Raw genomic sequence first — 20025 nt, forward strand, 5'->3', positions numbered from 1 at the left:
ATCAGTATTAAAATATATGTCAAAATATTTATTTTGATTGATTTAAAAATATTTTAAAGTATTTTCCTGTTGGCAAAAGGTGTTTTTTCCAGGAAAGTTTAAAACAATTCATTCTGATGTTAAATGTAGCCCTTGCTATTTTAAGTACAAGCTTATATCTAATGTGATATTGTAGCATGCAGGAATTTTTTCACATTAGTGTAAGAGTGTTTCCAAAGTTGGAGGACATTGTACAGTGTAATGTGTTTGAAAAATAACATCTGCTCATGAAATTAAAGCCTTTCTTAAAATGCAAGCATGCGAAGAGATACAGTTAAGGTTGTGTACCAAGAATTTAGCATTTCCTGGCTGAAGTTTTTTCCATGTGGTTTTAGAGAGGAGGGGGTGTTTTTTTTCTTTTTCTCTATGAGAGTTTTCGATGGCTTATATAGATAGCTGCTGTAATTAGAGAAATAGATGCGAGTTCACGTTCTGCAGAGCCAGACAGAGGTCTGAACTGCTGGGGACAAGGCTGGGGATAAGGACACTGTGCGGCCATAGGTCTACTCTCACGTCACCCCACTACCTAGACCTGGGTCACGTCAGGCAGCGCTAATTGCGTGGGACTACAGCTCATTTGCTCACCACTTCATTAAGTTCACAGCTCTACCATGTATGTCCATTAAACTGTTCACATCTGTATTATTTATACAGTGAATAATAATTTGGCAGAAGTTATGGGCTCAAAATTGACCATTTATAATAACGTGTCATTTGGCAATTTCACTGGCCACAGCCAGCGTATTTTCATGCATGTAGGCTGGGGGTGATACTTCACAAAAGTTTCACCATCAGTGGCAGCTTCTGCTTTGGGGCTCTCTAAAGCAGATCCTCTCCCCTCTTAGGGATGGGGCACAGCCCTCCAAACCCTCTCCCCTGGCATGGGCAGCACAGAGGCTGCTTCCTAACTCAGGGCATCTGTCTCGGTCCACAGGGGCATGGTTACCAAAGTGGCATGCTCCTCTTTTCCTTTTTACTCCTCTGTTACACTAGGATGACCAAGTGCCTGCCTTGGGCCACTCTAACACATCTTGATTTTGCAGTTCCAGGTCCTCCTGCCGGTGTTAAAGCAGCTGCGGCTTCGGCCTCCATCGTCTTCGTCTCCTGGCTCCCTCCCCTCAAGCTGAACGGCATCATTCGGAAATACACTGTCTTCTGCTCACACCCCTACCCCACCGTAAGTCCCACAGAGCGACCGTAGATGAGCAGCACTGACTTGCGGGGCTGAAACAGGGCGTTTGCAGATACTCGGTGCCTGGTGTTCTCCTTACTGCTTTCTTTCCTGCCATTTGTTCACCCTAAGCAAGGGTGTATCGGGATCCTGGGGCTATAGAGGTGACTGAGAGTTGGGTTTGCCTTTTCCCAGCTATCAGTCTTTTGCATGGTTTAAAAGCTATTGCAGAGCACTGACTTACAAATCATTTCAAAACTCACAACTGAAGTGGAGTATCTTTTAAGGTTGGGTGTTTTTAGAATGTACTCGGTTATCTTTTGCAGGACCAGCTGCAAGAGCCCTGTTGTAGCCGCAGGCATGTATTTATATATCCATACTTAGGTGCGTTTGCATCTAAGTTCCTGCCTTTTTGGCTTGAGTATTCATGTGTGAAGGAACATAATGACTTCTGAACAAACATATTTGCTTGTGAATAAGCTTATTTATGTCTGGAGTATTTGCCTGATGTAGACCTACATGCTATTACTTGCTGAGAAAGTGGCAAGAGAAAAATTGAATTGAATATCAGGTACCTTTCTCCCTCTCTGGGTCACAAAGGAATCCAGCTATCTTTAAACACAAGGACCAATTACTCTTTGTAAATACCCATGCATATTTATTGTAATGTACATTGAAAAAAGTGTTTATTTATTTTTTATCCAAGGTTCTGATTTAGTTTTTAAGCAGGACTTCCCATCAAAGGTAGCATCGCAAGTTGCAAAATGCAATCTTAGTTTCACAGACAAGGAAAATATTGTTCCAGAAGTAGGAGGAGTTTGACAGGGAAATTTCGAAAAGTGCCTCAGGCTTGTTGTCGGAGCTGGCTGAGAGAGAGGAAGGCCTGAGGGTATGTCTGAATGGGACCCTGCGGGCAGACACAGCCTTACCCAAGGCACTCTGCCAGCAAGTGAGCTAATTCTGCACGTACTCAAGGGGAGACAGGGCAAAACACACATGTCCATTGATGGCTGTGCTTAAACTGATACATCCTACTGCGCGCGGGTTTTATTAGTCATGTCCAAAGCTAAGGGTTGGAGATCTTTGCTTCCTGTATGTTTTGGGGCTATTGACTTCTGATGCCGTTGATTTAATAATTGTAACCATGCAAACCAAGCTGTCTTGAGCATACCGTTTAAACATAAACCGGCCACAGATTTTTCCATCATGCTTCATACACCTCTATGGCACACAATGGGTGAAAGAGGTCGGGGTTTACAGAACTGGACCTTGCTGTTAGGGCTCAGCTCCGAGTAGGGGCCAAGCTCTTCTCCGGGGGGTTGCAGAGAACACCAGGTGGTGCTGCTGGCTTGTGGTACTTCCTTACCATGCGCAAAGCTGCGGTTTGTCTTCCCCAGGCTTTGCTAGCAACAATTTTTTTGTATGTTTACATCACCAGGAAAATAAGCATCCTCAGCTGAAACATTTTTTCTCTAACACGCAGTTCTCTCATATACAAAATTATTTTTTTAAGACTGCTTATTGCATGGTTACCTTTTGGAGTACCTCAGTGATGGACAATGACAAGACTAGTTACTTTTTTTGATGGTCTTGACCTTACTGGATTTTACTGCCCTATTTTTGTGGTGTTCATTATGGCACGATGTGGGGGTATCACCGTACACCTTAGGCCAAGGTAGGGGCACTTGGAGGTGTTTGTGTTTTCTGTTAATTGTTCATGTGTACATGTATAGTTATGCTGTTGTTACCTGCGTGCATGAAGGGCTGTATGGGTGTGTGTACATATAAATAGATATGCCCACACACATATGTGTATATATATGTACAATAGGTGTCTATGAGCACAGTCCCTGTACCATTTCTCGCTAGTGTTCTGCAGATCAGCACGAGTTGTGCCTTACAGAGCAGATCTCCTGTGTCAGTCCTGCGTGGGGAGTGAGGCAGTGATCACACTCGGTGGGCAGTTTCCAGAAGCCAAGTTGGACACCTTTAAATAAGGGCAAGTCCTCAGGACACATTTAATATGGCGCGCATGCCCCCAATTTTATTTCTATGCAAATGCTTTGTTATCTTTTATTCTTAGAAGGACTGTGAAATAAAAAGTTATTTTTTATTCAGAGCTAGCTTTGCAGTGAAATGAGCCTGCTGCAGAGGTGCTTGAGTGCCAACGCTCCTGTGCAGATACGATCTATATATCCCAAGGAAGTTTTTGTGTGATTCACTGTTGGCAGAGACAAGTAGTTGACAGAGAAAGAGCTCTTAAATTAGGGTGAGGAGGGGAATAAATAGAAGACCTGTGTCTTTATCATCTCTTCTGTCACCAGAAGTAGCAAGTGCTGTAGTTGGAGGTATAGAGCCATAAAAACTTCCTGCACAGACTTCTTCCTTCAGTCAAAGCCCTGGTTGCAGAATAACTTTGCTAAAAGTCTGCTATTTGAGCAGAAAGGCAAGCTCAGTTTTTAAGCATCAAATGTGAGGAGAAGAAAAGCACAGCGGTAAAGGTGAATTTATGGGAAGGGTGTATTCTTTGCAGATTGTATTTTACAAGCAGTATATGTTTGCTGAGAACAACTCAATACAGTACAATTTAGACACTTAGGCTAACAAGACAGTGCTTTACACAAGGCCGCTGCTTTGGTGTTTAAGTCACCAACAGGAAAACGAATTAACTGTCTTGGTGGTATTGTGCACATTTTTATTACAAAGCACAACCCTTATACGATGCTGACATGTTACAGGATGATGATTTGCTACCTCTTGCACAGTTCAGTTTGCTTCGCAAGGGCAGAAGCTGTTAAAACTTCTGCTGCCCCTGTACAGAAGGACGGAGGCATTTCCTTTGGAAGTATTTTGAATCCTAAGGACAGTATTTGCCTGGGATGTTTCAAACCACAAACATGATTAATGTGTGAAAAATAAAAATGATTCTTCACTGCAATCTATTCTGTAGCCAAGATAAAGGGCAAGGAGGGTTCCAATGTCCTACTGTTTATTTGTTGTGCCTATAGCATTGTGTAGGCATTAGTAGGCAGAATTTTCTCTTTTTTTATTCTGCAAATATAGGAAAAAATACAGAAATATGACTTAATGAGTCCTTCATTCTTCCAATACAAGAAACAAAACATACCAGAATTTAAGTTAAAGTAATTATCCTTTATGCTAACTCATAGCCCACACCCCAACAGTTCTTGACCCCACTTCCTCCCACATCCATGTCCAATTCCTCGTAGGAGCTGGCTTCTCAAGACCACCTGTAACGCTCCCATGTTGGCCAGCTTCCTTCTAGATGTGCTTATCCCCAGTGTACTGTCAGGATGCTCATCACACTCGTTCTGCCGGGGCCTCAGAGAAGCACCGGGCGGTGCTATCAGCTGCGGCACAGGCTGCCATCCCGTTCTGGCAGTGGGAGTTTTCCCAGTGGTGCCATAGATACTGCATACGGTTTGAATCCTGGTGAAGAAGCTGGGGTGGTTCAGCTCCTACCTAGCTGTGAGGGGAGCTGCCTTGGATGTCTGCTCCACCACCCGCTGCCTTGGGTTGTAGATGTGTATTGCCAGGGCTTTTAACAGGGCAACAGAAAAAGAGATTTAGGTGATGTAAAAACAAGAAACAAAAACCAAAACTCCTTCAACCTCTTGTTGCGTTCAGGTCAGTATACTACGTAAAGAGGAATCAATGGGATTAGATTAAATAAAATTTAGGTGGCAAAAAGTGTTCGGGAAAGGTCATTGTGACACAAAGCATGCAATAGCTAACCAGCCTGGGTAACTGTAATCTCGGAACAGGTTAAAAGCAACGCAGAAAGAAGCATGGCGTGTGCCGAAGGCAGGAGAATGAAGGCTAAAAAGCAGGATTTCCTGGTGCAGGAAGGGCTGAGAAAGCATTAGAACTGACAGGGAAAACAGAAACAAGTTAAGAGCTGAGGAAATACAGACCAACTGTGTCATTTGGGTGTCAACAAACAATATGACATCACTCAATCAGAAATACACATGCTAAAATCTATTTTACCTTGTTGATTAGAAAAGTGCAGTCATTATTGTTGTTGTTGCTGTTGGGCTTTGTTGAGGGTGATCCGTTGGTCAATCATTCACTCATAGGAGCAAACAAATTAAACGGGCTTATCCTACTGTTTCCAACAAAGCAGGTCATTAAGTTGTGCAGCAGTCTTCTGCTTTCTTCATGGGATGCCTGGAGATTAATGGAAGAGAGTCATATAAGTACCGCTGCACCGTAAAAGGATACTAAATGAAGACCACTCTTCTCGGGGATTTTCCTTTTCAGGACATTGTCAGTTGGTTGTTGTCTTCATTCCACTCATATTAAGATATGAAATCAGATGACCTCACTATCGATCTCTGATTTCCTGATAGTGAAAGCTAAAAGCAGAACTTGTTTGGGCAACTGTGCATAGAAAGTGTTCAGATGTGAAAGACATACAATACTGCCAACAGCCTAAAATGTCGTAGGAGTTTTGTTGGAGCCTTTCCCCATCTAACTTAGGAAACATCTTGGTGGCAATCTAATGTGTTTGTTTTTCTTGGAGAGTTGCACATTAGCTCTACCAGTATTTGGTTTCAGTTGTTGTATACATACTTTAACCAATGGATTTACATTTTTAAACTTTTGTAAAATAATAGTATTTAGGTTGGAAGGTTCCTCTGGAGGTTGCCTAGTCCAACCACCTTCTCAAAGCAAACTTTATTACATGAAGTTGCTCAGGGACATGTCTAGTGAAGTCTTGAACACTTCCATGCATGGAGATCCCACAGGCCCTCTGGGCCCCAGTTCCGATATTTGACTATGGTCTCATGGTAATTTTTTTCTCCCCAGTTGATCAGAATTTCCCATGTGGAAACTTTTCCCATCCTTCAGCTTCAAGAAGAGCTTGGCTCCATCTTCTCTGTATCACCTGATGAAGTCTATATAGATGGCAATAAAGTCTCTCCTGAGCCTTCTCTTCTTAAGGCTGACAGCCATAGCTTGCTCAGCCCGTCCTTGTACGTATGCGCTGTGCTCCAGCCTCCTGACTATTCCCTGACACCCCTGTCCTGTGCTTGCCCCAGTACGTCTATGGTTTTTTTGTACTGGAGAGCCCAAGACGGGACAGAGTACTTAGATGCAGTCTCACAAGTGCAGCGTAGAGGGGAAAGATCTGGACCTGGACTTGCTGACTACACTGTTACAAATGCAGAATTGCTGATACCAGACCTGCTTTTCTGCAGAGCTGTCCCTTGAACTGTTGGCCCTCAGGCTGTACGAGTGCATGGGGTTATTCTATCTCAGATGCAGGACTTTGTATTTGCTCTTTTTGAACTTCATGAGACTCCAGTCACCTCATTTCTCCAACCTGTCTTGGTCCCCCTGAACAACAGCCCTGCTCTCCAGCATAGAAACTATTACTCCCGATTTCACGCCATTCACAAACTTGCTGACAGTGGACTCCTGTTCTGTCTCTCAGGTCATTCCTGAAGACATTAAGCAGTACAGGTCCCAGAAAATGATCCCCAAGGAATACTACTAGTTATTGGCTTGCAGCTGAACTTTGCACCACTGATCATAAGTCTGAGCCCAACATTGCAGACAATTTTCCATCCATTTTCTTGTTTGCTTATTCAGCACGTATTTCACCAATTTGGTGATGACAAGACTGTGAAGACTGGGTCAAAGGCTTTGCTAAAGCTGAGGCAACAACATCTACTGCCCTTCCCTTGTCCATAATGCCAGTCACTTTGTCATACAAAGCAATCAGGTTGGTCAAGCATGGCTTACCTTTGGTAAGTCCATGTCAACTGTTTCTTCCTTTCCTTCATATGGTTAAAAATGGCATCTAGTAGGATTTGCTCAATAACCATCTGATATTATTAAGACAAGTTTGGCCAGCCTGTAGTCACCTAGATCCTCCTTCTTGCTCTTTTTGAAGATGAGTGTGGCATTTGCCTTTTTCCAATGATCAGAAGCCTCCCTTGATTGCCATCACCTTTCAAATACAACCAAGAGTAACCTCACAATGACATTAACCACGTTCTTCAGCACTCTGGGATGCATCCTATCTGGTACCACGGGTTTCTGTATGTCTAATAAAGTGGTTCTTAAGTGCTCCCTAATTCAGTCTCCCTCTACTGTGAGCACAGCTTCACTCCCAAATAACCCTCAAGAAGGTTCAGAGACCTGGAGGCCTGAAGGCAAACCTTACCAGTGAAAACTAAGGCAAAAAAGGCATTAAGTACCTTAGCTCTTTCCAAATTCCTGTTCACTAAATACCCTGCCTCATTGAGCAACGGGCCCAAACTCCCCTTAGCCTTCCTTTTGCTGCTGATGTACTTAAAGAAACTCTTCTTGCTTTTGTCCTCCACAAAAAAGTTTGTGTTTGAGTTCAGTCAGGACCTACATGTTCATCCATACTGGCCTTCTGTCATGCTTGCTCAGCATTCCATACATTGCAAAAGACCATTCTTGTGGTCTCAGGAGGTTGTCCTTGAAGATTAGCCAGCTGTTCTGAGCCCCTTTACCCTTTGGGACAGTTTCCCATGGGATCACTCCTCTTGGGATCTTGAACTCCAGTCTTATGGTCACAACAGCCAAACTTATCATAGACCTTCACATCTTCAACCACTTTTTCCTTGTTTGTGGACAACAGGTGCAACTGAGCATTTCCACTAGTCTATCCATTGGTCACCTCCATCAAGAAACAGTCTTCAGTACTCTCCAGAAATCCCCTAGGTTGCTTGCTTCCAGTCTTACTGCCCTTCCAGCAGTTGTCAATGTGGTAAAAGTCACCCATCACAACTTCCAGCCTTCCAATATCCTGACCACCACCTTCCACTACCTCTGTGAGCATGTTCTCCTGCTGTCCTTCCTTCTTTGTGTTGTGTGACTCAGGTTCTCATCACCACATGCAGTCTTGATCAGAGTTGCTGGGTCCCTTTGCATACCTGCTGTGATAACTCATATGGCAATGGCTCTACCAGTCAGCAGTGCTGTGCCTTTTCCCACTCCCAAATGGTTCCCTTCTTCCAAGCCCACTCAAGCTTTCCCCATCCAAGCGCTCATCAGTTAGCTTGTGAGCACTGTTACTGCCACGTGCTCCTGCTGCCCACACCACCCCGCACAGCAAAGGGAAGTGTGGCACAGGCGTCTGCCACTCTGGAGGACGCTTCCACTGATGCAACGTGTTCCTGTCTCAGCAGAGTGGACTGGCTTCTCTGTAGTTGACAATGTTCTCCATTTTGCAAAGGTGTGTATATCTGTTTTGCTCTCTCTGTGTGTGCGTTGTATGGTTCCTCCATCAGAAAACCTGCATTACCCAAACTGTAATCATTACTGCTTTCTTCTGAAAAGCTGTCTATGCTGCAGGAAGTTATTGCTGGGTTCTCTTGGGCATGACGTTTGATAAACATGTTGTTAATACCAAACCAAATCTGTAACTGTTCAGCATGTTACAGGAGGGATTGTGATTCTTACATGTGAATTCCCTTGCCTTTGATTAAATGCTTCATATTCATCTTAGTTTTCTGAGTGCTCAGTAGTCATATCTCTGCGAGACTTTTAAAGCTCTTTCTGTTTGACACCAAATCTGTTACTGTACAGTAGAAAGTGAATTTCCATGGAGCAGTGGTACCTCTGTGAAGCTGCTCCCCAAAGACCCTGAACCAAACTGTGATCAACTCCACAGTAAAACTCTGCTTGAGGAAGACTTCAGGTTGCATTTCACTTCCCAGCATGAGTACCCAAAGACTGGCAAATATGACAAGAAGCTTGCAAGGCATCCCAATACAGATTTTAAAACTTACTTTTCTGATAGGAAGAACCAGTATATTCTCTGGTCTTCAATCCTGGCAATAGTTTTGAAACATTAGTTGATCAAACTGTTGCTAGTTGTGAGATTCTGCTAAAGATATGATTTGTCCATTAAACCCACCTTGACTGAGGTCCCAAATGACCAGAAGCCCGAGGACTGGAAGGAGAAGAAATTCCAGAGTGAGATGCTATTGAGCCAGATGAATGGAGTGAGAATGTTCCTACAAAGATCCCAGATGATGCTGTCAAGATAAAAGCATTAGCCGGATTAGCTGGATGACAAACCAGAACACATAGCAGACCCCAATGCTGAAATAGGGGTGATGAATAGGAGTTATCTCATAGTGCAAACCCTGTAGTCGCCCCCAGGTACCTGGCAGTGACCTGTGTCTGAAAGAATCTTTGAAAACTGTAATCTACAATTCTGGACTTCTCCAAATGATTTAGGATGATACAAAAGCTGAAAGCCTAGCAAAGATTCATCTTGACCTGGAAATATTTCTGTGTAACAGTTGGGTTTGGAAGATGACGGAGATGAACAGATGTGAAGTAATGATGGAGAAGAAGGAAACAATCATATTTGGCCAGAACCCAAGTCAATTTACTTGAAAACGTAATTGATACTGGAAACTCACCAACATCTGGGACTCTTCGGGGCAGACGATTACCAATCTTTTTGGTATACTTATTTTTCTGTGAGAAACATACTCATAAGCCTGTTAGACTTCTATATTTGTTTAGTTTTTTGCTTTTGGTTTAAACTCACTAAGAGGAAAAAAAAAAATTACATTTTTAAGCTACTGTCAAATTAAACAACAGGCGTATGATGTCTGGCCAAGACACTGCTCCCATGTACGTTCTGTCTGCTCAGTCCTATGATAGCGTAACCACCACCAGCAGCAATAACAGCAACAGCGGCTAGACTTTTCATGTTTCTCACATCTCTATGCTCCTTTTTCTGTCAATCTGTAGAGCACCATATTGAGGGAAAAACTACAGTCTGATTCCCCAGTGAGGGTGTCTTACAGTGGGTTTTTTCCTGTTCAGTAGAAAAAGTGACATGAATCAGACTCTCTCTCCAGGTTTCCTTCCTCTCTTCCACAAATGCACAAACTACAGCCTCCCAACTCTGGTCACACAGTTTTCAAAAGGTCCCGCTGGAAAACACATAGGCCAAATATCCTGGTTTCTTATGAAGTCCTATGTGTTTGAGGTGCGTTCCCCAATACAAATAGATGCAGAATCTTCCAGAAAACATCTGGAGGAGGATATTCTTTGCAATGTATTACTGCTATCCTATCAAAAGCACACACAGGAGACTCTGGCAGTTGCCCTGTGAAAGGAGAGAGTCATCTCTGCTCTGTAACTTCTAGGCTCGAGGTGGGATTCAGTTCCCCTGGCTTCAGACGTCTCAAAGATAGCTGTGTTGATTCTGGGATCATCAAAGCTTTCCTTTCATGAAAGGAAAGAAACTAGATGTCTGGGAGAAGCTGGATGAATCTTCTTCAAAAAGTTTCCCTTCTCTTTGTTTACTCTTGAACTAGATGGTATGCATCTTAAACTAAATTATATGAAAGTGTATACAATTAGCTTAAACTAGATCTTTAAAGAACCAGAAGTAGCTGACATAAATTCCCAGCATCCAGGTGTTTTCCACACAATTCTTTCAGGCAGATGCAAGTCTTGTCTTGATTTTGCATAGGATCTGTCCAAGTTCTAACTCGACGTGTGGCAGCTTTGCATCGTACTTTCTGATCCGTGGTTCCTCTCCAGTTTAAAGACTTGAATAAAAGGCACGGAAAATAGAGCAAAAGCAATTATAAGCCAGAAGTGATTTGTTGTTACACACTGTAGAGGCTTCAGCAATTAAAGGGTTACTGAAAGTCTCTTTAAAAGAGGGGAGAGGTAGCTGGCAGAAGTTGGCTAAGTAGATAAAGTTACTGTTGAATGGAAGGTTCTTTAGAGTCAGCAGAATCTGTAAGGTTGAATTTAAAATATTATGTTCATTGATTTGTGTACTACAAGCAGTATTTTATTATCACTATGTCTATACAATGCTTTTTACAGCATGAAGATATTTATGTTTATTAATTCTTGTTCTTTATGTAGCATAGAACTAGTGTTTAATTTTGGGGTTATTTTAAAAACTTATTTTGAATGGTATTTAAAATATGTCTTTTTTAATATACCACATGTACTGTTCACAGCTTTTTCATAGTTATTTCACAGCTTTGTTGCCAGCTTCCAAACATAGTACATTCATTCTTTTAATTGCTTTGTCAACTTTACATTTTTTGCCTATCTTATTTTTGTCATAGAGCAGATCTCAGGAGAGATGTAACAGAGTATAAATTGATCCTGATGATGTGCTGTTTTACAAGATTTTAAAAGATCTCCTTGCAAAGCCCTACTGAAAGAGATTTGATATTGATTTTTTCATAAAATTCTGGTCTTGTCTCACTGCCTAGTCTCACATACACATATATCAGTATAGTCTAACAATAAGTCCTTGGTGTCAGTTGCAGTGTATTTCAACCGGTTTGAATTCATCCCATTCCCTTCTGTATCGTAGAGGGGACAGAGCACTTGGGACCAGATGATGTCACACAATTTGTGAGTTGACTGTAATGCGCTGAGCAAACCTCGTGATTTTTTGGGGCCACCAAAGGAGGCAGCAGAACTCCTGGTAGCACAGAAGGTGGTCTGGTGACCTTCCTGTGATCACCAGCCCATGACACCACATTCTGCTTCCCTGATCATGAGCCCCAGAAGGTTGATTGACTCTCTGGGAGTTGCTGCAAAGGAGCAAGCAGGTGGGGTACCTCGGTGGCTCCCAAGCAACAGACTCCTTGACTATGTGGGCCACCTGGAATTCCAGGCAGGGGACTGTCTTCCAGGCATAATTCCTCAAAATGGGATTGCAAGGTTTTCCTGCAGGTGGGAAGGCAGGGAGCTGCCTCTGTTGTTTCCAAAATTTCCATCTTGCACTTTCTAACATTTGAGTTCTGCATTTAAGAAAAAAAAAGATAAAATTTTATATGGAAGCTGCGTTCTGTTTTGTGCACAGTTTCTGTTTACAACCGTTATCTTCAATAATGCTGAGTGAAAAACAGATGCCATGTTTCAAAACATGCACCAAAATAGCACAACCTAAACAGAAGCCATTATATGACCAAAGTGTTATCCAGCATCTTACTGAAAACTGTGGTCCAGGATTGGTGGTTATTTGCAGCTCTGACAGTCTGTCCATCTGTGAAAGGAAGCAAGGCAAAAGCCAGCAGTCCCGGAGAAAAGTACTAGTCCATGACCTCAGGCAGAGTTTCACATCTTTCGGGAGTTCACTGAGAGGGCACATCAGTGGTCTGTCTACTCTGTTCAGGGATGCAGAACTTGAAGTCCATTCTCTATAAATACAGTAGTGTATTGATTTCATATTAACTCAGTATTCTTCCAGGTAGAAACAACTTGTCGTAGCCCCTATTACTGGATGACTTGTCCATCCAGGAGACTTTAAAATGTCATTTCCAGGAGCAACAGAAGCCTGAGGTAGAGCAGGGTAGACAACTCTGTGACGGTGTTGTGCAAACAGATGGAGATCTTTGCGTTTTGACCTTGTAGAACTAAAAACTTACTTTAATTACTGATGAGACTCAGTAGGCCTCATCTATTCTGCTGATTAAACAAGGGCCAAGGAGCAGCACCTGGCCCCAAGAGTATGTGACATTGACTGATGTCTGTCTACACTGCTTAGTGCTAGCCCCTCTAAAGTAGATTTGGTTCGAAAGGAGCTATTTAGAGTAGTACAAAACTGAGCTAGAGATCATGTTAAAAAGTGATGTGGATCATCAGGGTGGTTTGCTCAACATACTCGTGGGTTCTCTCCCATTTAGCAGCGGCGATAAGCTCAGAGGATGCACTTTTGTGCAGAGAAAACTAGCTAGGCAAACGCGGTTTCACTGAGACAGCTCAGGCTAGATATAAAACTGATTGCTGTTCCGTGGGAGGCTATGAAACCAGTGGTTCGTTGTTGTGGGCAGGAGGGAGCGGCCTGGGTATCTCTCCTGAGTCCACTTCTGTTCAGTGGTTCCGTTAGTGACCTGGATAATGAAATAGCAAGAGTGCCTATTAAATTTGCAAGAGATAAGGCTGGGAGGGATTGCAAGTACACTGGAGGCAGAACTGGAATTCAGACAGATCTTTATGAACTGGGAAATTGGTCTGGAAAAAGGTAGATAAAATTTAGTATGGGTAAGTGCAAGATAATGGGTACTGTGAATAACCAACTACTAAAGTAGTGGGTAGAGAGCAATTGGCTAGCTTCTTCAGAAGAGGATTTTAAGGTTATTGTGCATCCCAAGATGAATGTTAGCTACCTTTATAATCCTGTTGTGAAAAGTCAAATGCCATACCCTGGGATTGCTGGATACAGGTTTGGCAATTGTATTTGAGAAGGCTATGGACCATTGTTAGAGAGTCCAAAGGATAACAACAGATATTATTAGAGAAACTGTTAGAGAAAATGTGATTTCTGGACAATGTTGAAAGCATTACAGTTATTAAGTTATAAAAAGATAAGGGTACTGATGGGGAAAGGAATGATAAAACTTCATGTAGCTTAAAGGCTGGTGCAAAGATGAAGGTAATAATCTATTCTTCATGTTCCTAATAGACTGGAAAAGAAGTTACGGGCTTAAACTGTAGCAGGAAACTCAAGCTAGATTTCAAGAAAGCTTTCTAATAGTACAATTAGTTAAGCAATCGAATAGGTCTTGCAGCCGAGGGAGTTGCAAAATCTCCATTTATTGTAAGTCTTCAAAATCAGGTTGGACAAGCATCTGTCTGAAATTGTGCAGATATAGTTGAACCTGGTTCAGAAAAGAAGGATAGACTGGGGTGAACTCTCAGAGTCCTTCCAGCCCTGTTTTTAGATCATGCTATGGCCATATTTTATACCAAAATTCATAGGGAAAACACGCATGCCACTCTAGGTAGCATATATATGTATTTTGAATTTTCAAGATGAGGCAGCCGGTGTACAGGTAGCCAACTTGTATATGCTCTGACTTCACTTCACAACACACACCACAAACCTGGGATGTTTCTTGCTTTTTGCTCTTGTCCTTCAAGTCTCCATATGGCTTTCTCTTTTCACCTCCAAGTTTCCTGCAACTTGCAGAGAATGATGAGCTAGGGATCTTCAGTGCACCTGTCTTACATCAGAAGTTGTGTAGATGCAGTTGTAGGCAAGGTGCAGGCTTGTTTTGACTGAATAATCTTCCAGTCCACAGTAAATGCTACCTGTTACCTTACCTCCCTGCTTGGGAAACTCCCTGATTGCTTGGAAGACTGTTACAAATGTATTTTTCTTCGAAAGCATCCTTTTGAAGTTTTCCCAGGCTGGGTTTAAAAACAGAGCAAACAAACAAACCAACCAAAAAACCAGCCAGAGAGTTCAGAGTTTATGCACATTACCTTATCTAATTGATTTCTAAAGGAGTCAGAAATGCCAGGAGATGGCAAACTGCTGCAAACTACAAAGCAACGTATACCAATAGAGCTGAAGTTGCATCAGAGGAAAATGATGCTCCCTGCAGTGGCTGTTCCTCAGCATCTCTTGCTGTTGCCTGGTTTGAGAAGTGGATTGACTGCACCCTGATAAAGGACTTTGATTTCATTTTATTCTTCACAGCCTTTACTGGCTTTTTAGAGACTTGGCCTTGTCTGTGCTTCTTAAACGGTGAACTAAAGACAGAAGAAAAATTAACCTATCATCTATAAGCTGAATAAAAAAAAGCAGTTGGGGAAAAAATCCTTTGAGCAAGCATGTTACTACTTTTGGGCTAAAACAGCAGTATATATTTTATACTGGCACATGCAAAGACCAGTATACGACAAGGTGACATTCCTTTAAAATATTTCTTATTTCAATTGTTTAATCTTCTCTTTGCTGACAAAGCTCCCTTTTTTTCTTCTTGTGTAATGAAAGTCTCTGGCATGTTAGTCTAATTGAAGTGACAGGCAAAAGTTAAAAGTAAAATCGATTCTTTATCACTGGAGCATCCCCAAGTGTTTAAAAGGGAATGTTAGCTGAGGAACAGAAGGTGTATGTTAACCAGTTAGAAGCCGAAATCTTTGGCTATAGCAGTTAGTTTTAAGAAAATAAGAATCATTAATTTAGTGATGATGCGTTTACAGGATTCAATTAATAAATTAATTCCATGAATAATGGAATTTATATTTGGAATAGCTACAGTTACAAATGCGTGAATGATGCTGGTTCTCTGTGGGCGAAAGAAATGAATTGAAGACAAGACATTTTGAAAGGTGTTAGAGAAGCTAATTCTGTGATTATTCCATCTTTGGAGTTCCAGGGAGAGAGAGCTCCTCTGTTTTGAGACATTTTTTCCTGCTCTTCTGGCTGACCACATTGCAACCAGAGGAATTTTGGAGGGTTGTTTGTTTTTTCAGTTTTGTCTTTAACTTTGATCCTCAGAGCAGGAGTGCTTAGTGCCAGTGCTGTAGCTTCAAAGCTGAGGTTTTCCTTTCCTGCTTAGCTGCTCACCTTATCCCAAACAGAAAAATCTCAAAGCAGATTTCTCGGAGCTGTGTTTAGCAGTTGTATACAGGGTGTCTGTCTGTCTGACTGTCCCAGTCTCTGCCCTTGCGGAGGGGAGGAGAGCAGCGAGGCATTTCAAGCAGGAGATCTGCAGCATTAGGACTGGCTTCCAAAGGCAGCCATATGTCCCTTTCATAAGCCATGGGAGTCATGGAAAAAACAGTAAATTTAACCAGATAGATGCTTGCTGGAATTAAAGTTTAACAATAAGGAAGTCTGTAACGGTTAGTTGTTCCTAAATGCTGTATCCACATCCCATGTTAATAGAGGGTTTAGAAATAATTTGTGCTAGATAGCTGCATTAATGAGTGGAGCCTAAGTGCCAGAGACAGCCTGGCCTGTTTGACTTTCAAATTAACCCTAGGAAATGCTGCCTCATGAATATTAAAATTCGGCCTCCCATGCCATGATCAATACATTAATTTTTATGTATGACCTCACAAAGATCCAGCCTGTCAAGCTATGGGCATTTGTCCAATATGCTTGTGTAAATGTCAAGACAGATGGTTCTCTAAACCTGCTGGAATATTTCACATCATAATAGAAGTGTCTGCCTGCACTGACCTCTTCATATCAGAAGTGAAATCCCAGGCAAACGCTTGCTAAATGGGACAAACTGACTTGGCATTTTGACAGGAGCAATGAGACTGGGTAGAAAGTACGGCATGGTCCCTTTTTGGGCTTGTGTTGAGCCTAGATAACTGTTAGCTGGAGCAAACCGGTCTCCCCAGAAAAGTTAGCCTCCATGGAGGAAACAGAATGTATTTTTGTAGAAGCAAATAGAGGCACACATTTGTATAAAAGATAGGAAGTTAAGTATTTTAGTTAACAAGCACATTAACTTCAGGTGCCTTCAGCGCAGGCACCTATACCTGGACTAGTTATATCGACACTTCTGTAGTTGGTGGGGAAACATAGATAACGTCGAGAACGTGATTTATCCTGCTGCAATGTTTGTGTCTCCAAGAGGCCAGAAGAACCTTGCCTTAGAAGTTACCTTTTCTTTGCATGGTCTCTGAAGGCAGTCAAGGTGACTGGCCTAGACACAGATATCTTCACTCTAAATTTCAAAAGTGAGATGAGATGATCTCCTCTCTTCCCCTGGCTATAGGAGGTGCCAGCTCAAGAACAGAGAAATGCAGTGACCCATTCAGTAGCTGAAACTGGCTACCAGTTCACACTGGAGAGGTGTTTAATGATATCTCAGAAGCATCCCTTAGTTATTTGGAATTCACTTTGAAGGGCTATATATGCCAATGCTTTCAGGTCAACCTGCCTTTTGAAATGCTAATCAGATGAAATTGGCCTTTACCACCAGCAGATATTTGTATATCAAAGAGATTCCTTGCACACTTTCTGTCAGTCTGAATCAAGTTTAGATTACACTGATGCATTATTTTAAATGCTGATTCCTAGTAAAATCTTCTTTTCTACGTCATTACCGTTCTAATTATTTTTAGCCTGGTGTTAGTTAGCCATTACCATGCTCAGTAATGTACGGGGAAGTGAGTATTATTCATTCTAATGGTTCATTACCCTTCTATTTTTACATACAAGAATCACAAAGCCCGTGTCAGAAATAAAACTGGCTGTATTGAGCATTGTAATACTGTTCAGGGCTGACGAGGTTTCCCTTCTGCTCCGCCAAGGAGTCAGGCTTCCTGCAGAGGATGCGCTGAGGGGCACAAAGCCACCTCCCCTGGAGGAACCTATATATTCCTCCATACCTCTCCTCGCACAGGTTGCTTTGAGCAAGCTGCAGAACATCTCACCGAGAAGCAAGCACTGCATAGCAGCCCGTCAGCTTCCCTGCAGCCCGCAGCCGAGGCCCTTGAGTGACAGTGCAAGAATAGACCCAACTGGCATTTCTTCCAGCGCTTGTCCTTCCCTACTGATGCAGTTAAATAGCTGAGATGACCTTCTGATGGGATTCTTTGAATGGAAGTAATTTTGTGATTAAACAAAACTAGACTCGAGGGAAGTTTGAACAGTCTGTTACAGAATGTGGTTTTATTTCTTGATTTACTCCATTACCGAAGGAATAAGCCACCAAACCCAGGGATAAGGAACACCAGCATAACGGTTCTAGGTGACCAAAGACACATCTCGAGTAGTAAACTCCAGGTTTCACAGCAAATGCAGGACTGAATCCACTGTTGGGAAAGTTTTGTATGAAATAAAATCGGTTCGTCAGAACTATTGATGATAAGAAGTTGTCAAGTATGTCCACTTAAATTGTTTATCCAACCCTGTGAAAATAAACAGACACATAAAAGTCCTAATCTGAATAAAAACAATTTGCAAACAAGACATAGACCCAAATTAACTGAATATAAATTGATTACAACAAGTTATTGTGTCTGCTCTGTTTGTTGCCATCTGCCATCTGTTTGGAGCAACTGATACTCAAAGTACCCTGAAGTAGCAAACTTTGTAGCACTCAGCTTAGCAGACTTTCTCCAAATACTGTTTATTTTAGTCTGGAAACATTTGTCTCTCCCACCACAGGTAATCAGCGAGTTTGAAGCCTCTCCCGACTCATTTTCCTACAGAATCCCCAACCTGAGCCGGAATCGCCAGTACAGTGTCTGGGTGGTAGCAGTGACTGCTGCGGGAAGAGGCAACAGCAGCGAGATTATCACTGTGGAACCGCTAGCTAAAGGTACAGTGACAGCACTTTTTTAAAGCAATCCAGAACTTTACAATGCTAATTACTGTTATAATTGGCACGTGGCTTCTTTATGCCTCATTGCTTACTGAGAGTGGGATTTGTCAGGAGTAAGTGCAGTTCTTTCCAAAAGTTAGGTGACAACTCTCAGCTAATTGCCCAAGCTTTTGCTGTAGTCAGCAGAGAGAGAATGACGTGCTTCTCTAGGGGGTAATTCATCCCACCTACCTTAGGAGGAAATAAATTGCTTTTTGGAGCAATTTTTATCTTCTTTGTTGGGTACAGAAGGTTTGCAGATGATCCCCCTCCCCTTCTGAATGTGTCTCTCTTTTTCTTGCCATGCAAGATAACTTCTTTATTATTCCTCTCCTTACTAATCTCTCTTGTGTACTCCACAAGTACCATCTTCTGTATAAAGTGGTCTGATTAACATATCTAAACTCTGAACAATTGTTCTCAACCTGCATTAGCTTTGAAGTTTGCTGCTTCTATTTCAGATATGAAGAAGGGATAATGTGCCTCAAATCTTGCCTATTTTTTCCCAACTCTATTAGTTGTTCTATTAAAAGATATTGCTTGCGCCCGTTAATTCTGCCTTACCTGTACTGTGAGGTGTGATGCTTACAACACTATAGCACCTCATCTTGGAAATAGAGACCTAACTTTTTAGACAGCTAAGTAAGATGAGTCCCATCAGTGCTCAGTCTCTACGAGGGGTCTTCAAACTGATTTTTTTTCCCCCCTCACTCAAATTGGTAACATCACAGCATGTGCCAGTATGAACAATGTATTGCACAGGTCCCTAGGGCTGCAAAGTTAGATGCATTTAATTGACTTTACAGTTTTACAAGCCTGCTAATTCTTCAGTCACGTGGCTAATGATGTAGTAATGTAAAATAAAGTGCCTAGTGCTTTATGATGACAGATATTCTCTAAAAAAGCTTTGCAGAACTTCAGCCAAATGCCACCAACATGAAAGCACTTTCTATATGGAAGAGCATATACCATCACCATAGGAAAGCTTGCTGTTCTGACCTATCTAGGTGATAGATAAGCGGTTTGACCATGGTAGATTAACTCTCAGAGCTATTGGATGGCAGTGGTGGTGTTTGGAGGGTACTATTTCAACACATGATATGGCTTCCCAATAGACAGAAGTTGCAAACAGAGTTCCTCAGGCTTGTAGTGGGAACTTTCACGTCTTTTCTTTGCCCCTTCTCTAGGTTAAAGTTTTTGTCATATGAGATGGATATTTTTCAACATTGCTGTGAGAAGCCTGTAGTAACCGCTGTGTTACTACTGTAGACCACAGTGGAAGATTTATCAGTGTGAATACGGGGAGGGTCTAGGCCTAAGGTAAGAGGCCTAAGTTGGAACAAGCGGGGAAATGCTTGCTCTGAAGGATCTGAAAAGTCTGGTGCGTTTCCATTGTTGAATTTCTTGTAGGATAACTGCATACTGCATTATGAACATCAGTGCGACCAAAGTTAAGATCTTAAAAGGTGGATCAGGAGTGTAAAGGACATCTCTGAAGGAAGATCACGAAAAAACACCTCAGGGAAACAGAAAAAAAGTTTCAGTGTGCGCCTTCTTTTAGGCCAGCTGTTACCTGTGCGTAATGAATGTGTGGTGATGAAAGCAAGAAAAAAAGGGAACAAAAATAGGCATAAAAATAGACGCTCGAATAAAAGCAAAAGCAATTAGACAACAACATAGACTGAGGATGAAGGC

The 20025-nt window shown here is 42.1% G+C and overlaps 1 protein-coding gene across 1 annotated transcript in view; it reads left to right on the forward strand.

The window, feature by feature from the left end:
• The window catches only part of DSCAM (Down syndrome cell adhesion molecule), a gene marked incomplete at its 5' end in the record, with an annotated part of 83167 nt that overhangs the window by 22304 nt on the left and 40838 nt on the right, over positions 1 to 20025 (forward strand). The window contains 2 exons of the mRNA XM_009702781.1: positions 1083 to 1216; positions 18135 to 18288. Coding sequence (XP_009701083.1) covers positions 1083 to 1216; positions 18135 to 18288 — 288 coding nt within the window. The remainder of the gene's footprint in view (positions 1 to 1082; positions 1217 to 18134; positions 18289 to 20025) is intronic.

The sequence above is a fragment of the Cariama cristata genome, unplaced genomic scaffold (genome assembly GCF_000690535.1).
Source record: "Cariama cristata isolate BGI_N322 unplaced genomic scaffold, ASM69053v1 scaffold1926, whole genome shotgun sequence".
NCBI classification, from domain to species: Eukaryota; Metazoa; Chordata; class Aves; order Cariamiformes; family Cariamidae; genus Cariama; species Cariama cristata.